Source organism: Eurypyga helias, unplaced genomic scaffold (genome assembly GCF_000690775.1).
Source record: "Eurypyga helias isolate BGI_N326 unplaced genomic scaffold, ASM69077v1 scaffold8279, whole genome shotgun sequence".
Classification (NCBI taxonomy): Eukaryota; Metazoa; Chordata; class Aves; order Eurypygiformes; family Eurypygidae; genus Eurypyga; species Eurypyga helias.
The window spans coordinates 93,573-104,159 of NW_010274025.1; the positions used below are offsets into that span (position 1 = coordinate 93,573).

Below are 10,587 nucleotides of genomic sequence, written 5' to 3' on the forward strand. Positions count from 1 at the left end.
CAAAAGACAGCCACCGCTGCCGGAGAGGGAGGACGTGTTCACCTCTCCCCTGGTCCAGGGGAGCAGGAGACAAAAACACCTGCATCCAGCAGAAACTGTGGGGAGACTGTATGGGACCAGACCATGACTTGCCCGTTGTAAGGGCCCTGTCACTCTGCCAGCCCCACACCGTCCTTGGCACCGAACAGGGCTGGATTAATCCCTTCACTGCTTCGGCTGCAAGGAGTGGCTATTTTCCCAAGCTGGCCCCGCTGCTGCTCCCCCTGCATCCCCAGCTCGCCGGAGCAGCTTGTCGCTCCCACTGGATGCCCCACGCTTGAGCAGGATGTGTCAGATCGCGTTTGCAGGGAAGGGAGCGATGCTCGTTAGCCCAGGAGGTGCTCTGCTCCGGCACTGCGCTGGGTCCTAACCTTGCCAGCTGCTCTGCACCTCCCATCCTTGCATGGCTCCCGTCCTCCACGCTGTACCCATGGTGGGAAGTGAGAGCAGAGCAGCCTTGACCTGGACTTTTAGGTTCCTCACCCAAAATCCATCAATTTGCTTCTTCCCTCTCTCTTCAGCTTGGGAGTTTCCTCATGGCTAAAGCAAAAGCTTTCTCCAGTCTATGCCAGTTGGATCCGTAGAGGGTAGAGCAGGACTGGCTGGTGGGGCTGCTGATTTTCAGAGCCTAAATCTAGGACCCCCTTAAGAGGTCCAAACTTCACAAGAGCTGGGCAACTACCCACTGAAAATGAGGCCTTTGGAAATACCTGTGTGACACCCTACGTCCAGACATAGCCCCAGGCACCACTTATGTTTGTCACTATTGACCAGCCCTTAGCTGGTGAGAAGTTTCTATGCCAGGCTGGGAGATTGTAACTCCGCGATGCACTGCATGTATTTTTAGATTTATTTTTATTAATGCCGTTCTATTTTTAAGGGTGATTTATTTTTATCACCTTGAGAGAGGCAGGCCTGTGGTTTTACTAGGGGACATAAATCCTGACTAGATTTCAACCTTTTCAGGTCAGGGATTTTATCATCTCTGTGAGCATCCCATGCGATGGGTGCTGGGGGTTTCCCCTGCCCTCTCTCCTCTTGGGCAGGACGAAGCATCCATGAGGAGGATGGACTGAGGTTTGTCCTGTCTGGAGGATGAAAGCTTTGAAGTTTTCCCCTGTGAAGAGCAGCAGGGACAGCCTTGATGTCCTCCAGCACATTGACAGCTAATTTGACTTCAGCCTTCCCCTTGGAACTAATCCCCATGGCAGCGTGGATACAGCCTTGTCCTAGTGCTTCCTTGTTCCAAGGTGTGGGCAGGTCTCTGCGGGCAGGACTCATCCCTGGCAGCAGTGTCACGGGCTCCTGGCCACCAGGTCACGTATGCTCTGTCTGCTGAGACTCAAGCTCTTACCCATTCCCAGCACTGAAGACCACTTTGGGGTTGGAATTTTGTATAAGATCTGTCTGTACAACGTGCTGACTCATGACACCAACCACCAGCTACTACTTCAGTGTGAATAATAACCCGCACTGAAAACTCAGGCACTGAAACACTAGGAAATGCCAAAATACATTTTCCTTGCCTGACCTTAATTTGCCTTCCCTTGTGTCTTTGCCGTGTGACTCACTCTTTAATTAAATGATTGCTGCCCCCCTGACAAATTTCCAACCCGCATTGCAAAGCACCAGCTCATCAGAGCTTTTCACAGGGAGTACCAACATCTGCACATGAGCAAAACATCATCTTTCTCCTTCCCCCCTGCCTTGGAAATGCCAAGCCGGTTGGTCTGGCATAACTGCAAAGACCTGAAGAGGTGGATGGTGCATAGGGTCTTCCCCTTGCAGACATGGCAGGGGGGCCCAGCCGCCACATCAGGTGGGACAAGGGACATGGTTCTTGGGTCAAGATGGGTCAAAGATGGGTCAAAATGCCCCATCCTCTTGGCAGGTCCTGACCGTGCTGCTTGAAACGAGAACAGGGACGGTTTGTCATCTTCTGGGACTTGCAGTCACCTCTCCTCGCTCTCCGTATTTTGGGCAGATGTGGAGTGTGTTGCCAGCACCACGGCTCATACCACGCACTGGGACACCTCTGTGTAAAATCCAGGAGCGCTTGCTTTTTTGCTAGCCTCCCTTACCAGCACTGGCAACATTTATGAGAGCATCCGTTTTCGGCAGCATATGCAAATCCTGATTTGTGAGCACAATTACCTGCTTTGTATGCACAAAACTGATTCACTTGCACATTCTGTGGGCATCGCTTAAGAGACCTGCTGGAGAATCGGTCCCTTAGGGCCAAATGCTGGAAGAAACAGCCTCTGATTTTGTGCTGTCAGGCTCACTGGAGCAGTGGCATAAATGAGATGGATAGCTACCTTGATTAGCAGGTGCAAATGCGTTGAATTTTTTTCCCCATCTATAAATCAGGCACTTCTCCATCAAAATTCTCTCCCTTGCATCCACAATTGATGGCATTCCCAAGGCAATAGGCACCAGCTTGTGAGGACCAAATGAGAAGTGGTAGGGAAGGGTCTTTTCTGGAAATTGGCAGGAGGGAAGAAAAGGTTTCCATCATCTTCCAAATGGGCTAGTTTGTCACCAGAGCCACAGATGGTGTTCCTGTCCGGGTAGGACAGGGGTCTTGTGAGCAGGAGACAGATGAAAGTCATTTTTAAATAGAGCCATTTTTTAAGGCAACCTGCTAAGGGGATTTGGAGGTTGCAGAGCTGAGCATGTAAATTGGGAGATGACCAACCTTGGTGAGGGTGTATTTGTGTTTATGAAAACAGCCATTTTCTCCCATAGTTCAATTTAATACCATGCAGCTTTTGTGCACATCAAGTAATATTTGTTTGTTCTTGTGCACTTCTGCTATTTTCGCTGTTGGAGCATCCTGGTGTCTTTATTGACTTAGACTTTTATAAGATGAGGTTCTGTCTCTCTAAGGTATGTAGTTTAATAACTTGGTCAAAAGCCATGTAATATACGATTTCTTTTCATGTGGCGGCACAGTTTGCCTTGTGCACCAAGCAGGGCAGGAGGCAGTTAACTCCCAAGCTAATTTAGCTCCGGGCTGAAGTGTTATACATAAACAGCAATCAAAATGCAAGCCTATGAGGGGGCTGAGTTAAGGTTATCTGTGCTGTCTTTACACTCTCATTTTCTGCCATTAGAGTGTTTAATCCTGCAGCTGCTAATGTTCTTGTAATGGCATTTCTGTGCTTGTCTAAAGACCACGAAGAGGGGTGAAGAGGAATGAGTTTTGCAGTGTGGAGCTGCTCCTGGGCTCATCTCTGGGAGCTGGCTTCTCCCCACGCCATGGTCAGCTCTGGGCAGCATTGCCCCCAGAAGATGACAGCCGTGGCACTGTGACCACCTTGGTGCACCCTTGGGACCTCTCACTGCTACCCTGCGTATGTGCCCAGGGAGAGGCTCCTCGGTGGCTGAGCAGATGATAATGCGAATAAAATCCCTGCAGAGCGTAAACCCAGACACAATCCCTGGAAGTTCAGCTTGTGCTTAAATGCTCTGATGGATCTGGGTGAAGAGGGTGACTTGCAGCAGGGGAGAGGAGGGATAACTGTCAAATTAACTGCAGGTCTTCCCTCTGTACTCAGCCAGGCAGGATCCACCTTCCCTGTCTCATTCCTTGAGAGCTAAACTGCCTTTACTGAAATAGCGTTTCTGGTCAGGATGAAAGAGAGACCCAGGTTTGGAAAGGGCCATCCCTGAAGGCCAGGAACAGCCAATAGCGAGGGTAAGGAGAGACGCTTTTCAGAGAGCTTCACGGGGAGCCGGTGCTGCCGCCACGGTGGTTGGAGGAGCCATGGCCTTGGCCAGGGGCCAGCCTGACTCAGGGAGCAGCTCCCTGCAGACACCTCACTTCCTCATTGAAGCTGGGAATTTCATGAACTATTCAGACCTTTGTTCATCCTTGCCTCTGTTTAATTTTCCCTGAATGTCTGAAAAGTTGCCCTCGCCCTGCCATCCCACAGGGGCACAGCAAACTTTAAGGAGGGGGTTTGTTGCAGGGATTTTTCACTTTCCTCTCATCCTTACCTCTGTCGATAGGAAACCCTCGTGCCAACCCTTGTGCAGTTGTGTCTTGACCCGTCCCTGGTGAGCTCGCCCTTGTCATCGCTTTGCTGGGAGCCACTCCTGGCAGGGATCCGGCACTGGGGCTCCGGGCAGCCGTGTGCTGCCGTGCTTGCACCCCAGCAGCCAGTCTGCAGCACGGGGAGTGCTGCCAGCAGGGAGTTCAGGGGTTTATTATTTGTGTTCAGGCCAGACTGCAGGCAGAGGAATGTCCGTCCGTGGCCGAGATCTCTCGTGCTGTTCACAGGGTTTGTCTTTCCCTGGCAGAGCATCATCCCTTGGCAGGAGGGCTGGCAGCAAGGAGGGCTGTTGCTCTGGGGATCCTGTGGCACCTCCCTGTGGGTTGTAGGGCTCTAGGGTGGGGGCTGGGGTGCAGCCTGATCTGCCTGTGCGGGGGTTGCTGTAGGCAGAGAGGGAGACGAGCCACGGCAGCAAGCATCACACGTGGTCTGGGGACAGTGGTGGGGACCGTCAGGCTCTGCCCTGGAGGGAACGCTGCAGCCCCCTCTTACACTGAGGGTCCGTGGTTCTTCGCAGCAGAGAGGAGGCTCTTGCCTGTGAGGGATGTCTGTGGAGCCAGAGCACGTGCTTCAGGTGGCTGGAGGACACGGGTTTGGCTCGCTCTTGTCAGAGTTTTTGCAGGTGAAGAGGTTGTTTCTCTGCCAGGATCTCAGAAACCTTTTGGAAGGATAAATGGATGTGGGGCTTCCTCCAGACATAGACAAGACCCTGAGGTCTCAACAGCTTTGTTACGGGAGTCTGGTGGCCGTGGCCACTGGAGGGATGTGGTGACTTGTGTTGATCTGTTGGTGGCTTTTGTCACAGGGTGTACTCAGGGCTGCTGCCGGTGGTCCTGGGCACTGCCACCACCTTGGAAGGGAGATGCTGGGGAACAGCAGAGCTGGGAGCAGCACAGGGTTACCTGCATGGTAGCAGGCAGCAGCCCTCGAACCCCGTGTAGGAACACCCCAGTCCCCTCTGCCCCAGCAGAGGTTCCTGGGCAGCAGCTCCTGCTGTGGACAGTGGTGACAAGGGGACATGGCCCTCACCGAGCACTGAGCTGGTGGCTTAGACAGCAGCACCTGAGCAGGAGATGTCATTCCCGCATGCCTTTGATCCTGGCAAGGGAATTCAGGCCATGCAGCTCGAGCTGCTGATGGGGGTGAAGGCTTTGCATCCTTGTAGCAGGAAAGGAGGGGGGATCCCGCAGTCCTCCCACCTCGGAGCAGGCTGGTAACCCTGGAGATGGCTTCGTGCTTGCCCAGAAGAGAGGGGCTTTGTGCTGTGTCCCTGCGGCGAAACACTGGTGCAGTCAGGGCTGGCAGGGTGTGCAGCACCACACTCAACGGCCGCCTCTGTTCGCTGAAAAATGCTCAGCCTCGGCTTGCCACCCAGTGCCTACCTCCCTCTGCAGACCCTTTCTCCTCCCGTGCCACGGTGGGCAAGGGAGGAGAAGCAGGAGGTGTTGTTGGAAGGACAGCTGTGCTGGAGTTCACTGGGATGCCTTCTGGGATGGGGACTTGGCTCTTGCTGAGCTGAGGGTGGCTGGGGAGGTGCTGCTGCAGCTCCCTGGCACTGAGGGTGCTTTGCTGGGGCAGCCGTGTCCCCTGGTGTGTGTCCACCCATGGGTGCTGACCTGAAAATCTGGGGCCAGGTTGTGTATTGCTCGGGGTGGGAGAGGCCCACAGCAAGCATGAGAGTGTATATGCAATGTGTATGTTTGTAGCCCTACAGCCACTGGGAACGAGCTCCCACCCAGCTGGGGTTGGCTGTTGTCCCCAGGAACACACTTTCACCGCAGGGGCATGGCCCCAGCACAGCAGGGTATCCCTCTGGGATGGAGGCCAATGCCAGGGTGGATGTGCCTCCATGGAGAAGGGAATCATGGGCATGGGCAGTGCCAGAAGGGGGTTGACAAGCCACAGGTTTTCTCCACCACTGCCAAAGCCCCTCCAGCTCCTTAAATTAAAATGCCAATGACAGCAAAGAACAGCTTCCCCGGGAGCGCAGGGACTCTGGGAGCTTTGTGCTGCGCACTGGGCGGGTGGATTAGGGGGATCTTGCAGCATTATCACCGCAGATCACCTCTGTCCCTGACTAACAGGCTAACAGGATTACCCAAGCATGCTGGCAGCTCATCCCACAGCCCTGCTCTGCTGCTTCCTGGGCAGAGCGTGCGGACGGCCTGGGAGGGTGCAGATGCAGCCTGAGACCCCATCTCCCATTTCAGGAGGAACAGCAGCACGGTGTGGTGGGCAAGATGGAAGAACTTTCATCTTAAATATAAAAAAAAAAAAGAGAGAGCTAAAGCCTTCACCAGCACAGCTGGTCGAGATGAGCAGAGACCGGAGGGCTGCTTTCCTCCACGTGCTTCGCACCGTGCCCGTGCCACTGGAGGGGATGAGCTCGGGTCTGGCTTGTGTTAGATGCATTTCCTCCAGGCATGAGAGAGCCTCAGCATGGGCCAACCCTGAGCCAAAACCACGGATGCTGAGGGTGTTAACAATGCTAAAGATGGCTGTAGACAGCTCCAGCACTAAGGCAGTGTGAAGCATGGGCAAGGGGAGAAGCCCTTTGCTCAGAAATGGGAAGAGCACGCTCGTGTCTGCATGCAGAAACCAAGTCGGTGTGTCCTTGCCCCGTTCCTCCCAGTAAGCTCCAGCTCCTCACTTCCCAGCTGAGGCCAGGAGCAATGCCTGCAACGTCACGGGGCCAAAGGGAGCTCGAACTCTGCAGCCCCTTCTCCAGGTCTGTGACCTGAGCTGCCCACCGTCTCTGTCACCAGCCTCCCTGGGGACGAAGGCACAGCAGGAGGGAGGATGCAGGTGAAATGTGCCTGTGGTGCTCAGAGATGTGTCCTGCTGCTTCAGACAGAGGTTCAGGTTCATCTCATGCAGAAACCAGCATGGAGACTCCGTGTGACCTGTAATTAGTCATGGCAGCAGAGTCTTTGATGAGATTATGTGCAAGCAGGGAGAAGGGAGCAGGGGAGGATGAAGAAAGCTGTGGGTGCTGTGTTCCCATAGCCTCAGCTCTCCCCTCGCCCTTCCACGTAGCTGCACGTGTCGTGTGAGTAACATTTTGTGAGCCTCTTGCTAGAGCTGCGATGTTGCATTCCCCAGTTTATGCACCTTCTCTCTGCAACGGCGGAGGTGGTTTTTCCCCCCTTTCCCAGTGTTTTGTTAAATAACACACTGGAAATCTAACAGGAGCCCTCCAGAGCGGAGTGAGCCGTTACTTTTGCTAGAACAGTTCATAATTTGCTGTGAATTATCTGACACAATTTGTGGGTTACGAATCCGAAGGAAGAGGAAGGATCGCGCAGGCCTGTGTATTTGCCATGGGCAGGGTGCAGGTTGGTGGCTGCGGAAATAGGATGCTTGTCACAGCGCTTTGTAGATCCTGATTCATTTGTCCTCCCGCAGCAGCTGAACGTTGCACGGAGGCGTGTGCAGGACCTGTGGAAATTGCATCCGGCTTCAGGTGCCGTTATTTGTCAAACTTGGTTATTTTGGCCGAATCTGGCTTTAAGCTCAGGTTGAATCCTAACTTAGTGTGAGCGTTGCTAAGCGGATAACATCGCTCCTCTCAGAAGCACATGGAATTTAGTAGCTCCGAAAAAGGGCATTGTTTTGCCTTTGGATAGTTTGTTTTTTTCTAACAGGATGTTGAAATGTGCTCTTGAGAAAATACACTTACCCTAAAGAGGAGTTAGGGTTACCGGAACCCTAGGAGACTTCACTGGGTGTTTTTCTGTCCATGGGGATTAGCCTGGCTGGCTCAGCATCTTCCCTGGCTCAGCATCACTTTTGGGGAGGATGGGGACAGACAGAAAATAACAGAGTAGCTCAAGGGGAGCCAAAGGAGGGTGAATGCTGATGGGGAGAGAGCAAAAGCTCATGAAAACTAGCAGGAACACGGCAGGTTCTGCTGAGTTTTTTTTGAAACCCCAATAATTGCCTGTTTGTGGTTCTAGAAATAGAAATAGATCCTAAACCATCTGGGAGATGGATCCTGCTCCTCCAGCAGACTGTAACACTCAGCCCATCTCGGGCTGGGAGACTTGCTATCTAGTTTCTAGAACTCTGCTAAAAGTGTGCAGATCTCCCTGGGAAAAGCTGGTCCCGAGTGCTCCTGGTGAGGGGCAGGCTCCTGCGGTCTCTGTGCCCCAGGTGGCATTCCCCAGTGTCTCCCCTCTCTGCCACCCCGGATCTGCTCCCCAGCCCGTGCTGCTGCTTGCCCTCTCGCTTACAGAAATAAACCTCCCAATAAACCTCCCAATAAAGCCTCCAGCACCGGCTGTAGCTGCTGAAACTCCAGGATTGGAGTCAGTAAAATCAATATTTCTGCAGGTTGATAGAATTTCTCCTTCCGACGCCAAACTGGCAGAGCAGTAAACAAACCGGTGGACAAAATAAACCCTCCTGCGCCGTGGGAAAGGGGTTCACCAGCACCTCCAGGCATTGATGAGGTGGGAGCCGTTCAGGCTGTTTGATGCCAACCTCTGTAGGTGTTTTTTCCCTACTTGCTCTAATTTCCGTGGAAGGAGCTGAGTACGAGCCGGTGCCCCAAGACTCCCAGCTCTGCTTCGCAAGCACTTTGAGATGTCTCTCATTTGCAGAGCATATATTTGTTATGTAATAAGCGCCAGGAATTAATGATCCGCGGCGCGGCTGGGGAAACTTGCGTACTAAGCACCCAAGGAAAAAATAACTTTTCTTTTTTTAAATTCACTGATGGAGCCATTAGGACCTGCGTTTTCTTGCCACGCGACCGCCCAAGCCCCCAGGCACGCCTGAGCTGGAGCAGGGGCTAGTGCCGCCGTCTCGCTCCCAAAAAAACCCTTTGGAGAAGCAATGTTCCTGCCGCTCCCATTATGAATCATGAGGTTAGCAGCTTTTGACAGATCATAAATCAGTGCTTCGAAGTCGCTAGGACAAATCCCAGGACATTTAATCTTTAATATTAGACGTGTTTAAGGCAGTGAATATTTCATGAAGGTGCTGTTGCATTTTAGCACATCATTAGCTGTCTCTTTCTTCCCCTCACCCCCCTTTTCCTTTCTTTGCCGCCTCCCCCCTTCCAGGCGGCTCTTCCTCAAAAATCTCCGCGGTTGAACTCTCCTCTTGCTCCCTCCTGACAATAAAGCTCTTTACTGTAATCCCTGCGAGGCATTTTAAGAACTTGCTTAGGATCCCTATGAGCACGCAGGTACCTGCCAGTTTGCATTACCGCCGTGATGGGGGTGCCCCCCCCCCAGCATCCTCCCCAGGTCCCCACCGCTGCCGGTGTTTACAGCTCAGCCTGCCGTGCCTTCAGGCACGACGGGGAGAGGAGGGGAGCGAGGGGAAAAAAAAAACCCATCGGCAGGAGCTTGTAACAGAAACTCCACGTGCAAATCCAATTAACCTTTTGATTTTGCTGTTTCTTGCTCTGGGTTATGTATTTCTCCCAAACATGGAATTGATTTGGGCCAAGCGCGGTCGGGTTTCTGGTGAGGGAAATGTCTTCTCCTGCTGTCAGAAGGGTGTAACAGGGTGAGTCAGCACCCAGAGAGCAAAAGGGAGCGGGACTGCGAGCCCCTTACCTGCGGGATGGGATGGGCACTGCCTGTGGAGGTGAGAGCGTAGGGGGTTCTGCATCCTCCTGCAAGAGTTGGGCTGCAGGAAACTGCTGTCCCATCACTGTGTGGGTGGCAGGAGCAGAGGTGGGATAAGACATGGCTAGGATGAGTTGGGAGCATCTTCCCACTCAGGAAGTGCATAGGGATGGATGCTGGGTCTCTTCAACTGTAATCCCTGCTGAGGAGTGAACTGCTGGCCCCGGAGCAGCCCCTCTGCCAGGGGAGCAGGCAGTGCTCAGTCGGACCAGGGCAGCGTCTAGATCCATGCGGGCACATCTCTGTGGGGAACGGGAACTGTTTCTGGGGGTCATCAGACAGAGGTGTGTTGAGCCAGGAAGCTGCAGGGCTTCACAGGAACATGGGTCAAGGACAGACCTTTTGCATCACGAAATCCCATCCCCAGCTACAGTGGGGGCTACATCATGTAACCCCCCTCCAGAAGAGCAGGAGGTTTCTTGCAACTTTCCACGTGTCCCTGTCTCCTCTGCGTCAAAGTGCTCCAGATCCACAGTGGGGACCAGGAATGGCCGTGTACCATCAGAGATGGGCAGCAGGGGAGGAGGGCCCGACGCCGTGGTTGCTGAATGTCTCGGGGGCAGAGAGGTCTCATCTTCCCTTTCTCTCTTTTAGGAGAGTGCAGCTGCCATGAAGGCTACGCCCCGGACCCCGTCCATCGCCACCTGTGCGTGCGCAGTGACTGGGGACACAGTGAAGGGTGAGTGGTGATACGAAGGTGCTTTCTCTCTGTCCTGGCTCCCACGTTGGGGAGGGGGGTGGTCTCCGCCCCACCGGCCATCGTCAGACCCAGGGCCGGGCTGTGCTGCTTTCCCCGCCGCGTGACCGGCCACAGCTGCTCTTTATCTTTCTGCTTCCCAGGCCGTGGCCCT

At 53.8% G+C, this 10,587-nt stretch overlaps 1 protein-coding gene across 1 annotated transcript in view; it reads left to right on the forward strand.

Moving 5' to 3' along the window:
- The window catches only part of LOC104515639 (astrotactin-2-like), a gene marked incomplete at its 3' end in the record, with an annotated part of 135,912 nt that overhangs the window by 89,907 nt on the left and 35,418 nt on the right, over positions 1-10,587 (forward strand). The window contains 2 exon segments of the mRNA XM_010159689.1: positions 10,331-10,415; positions 10,577-10,586. Of these exon segments, the coding sequence (XP_010157991.1) occupies positions 10,331-10,415; positions 10,577-10,586 (95 nt within the window).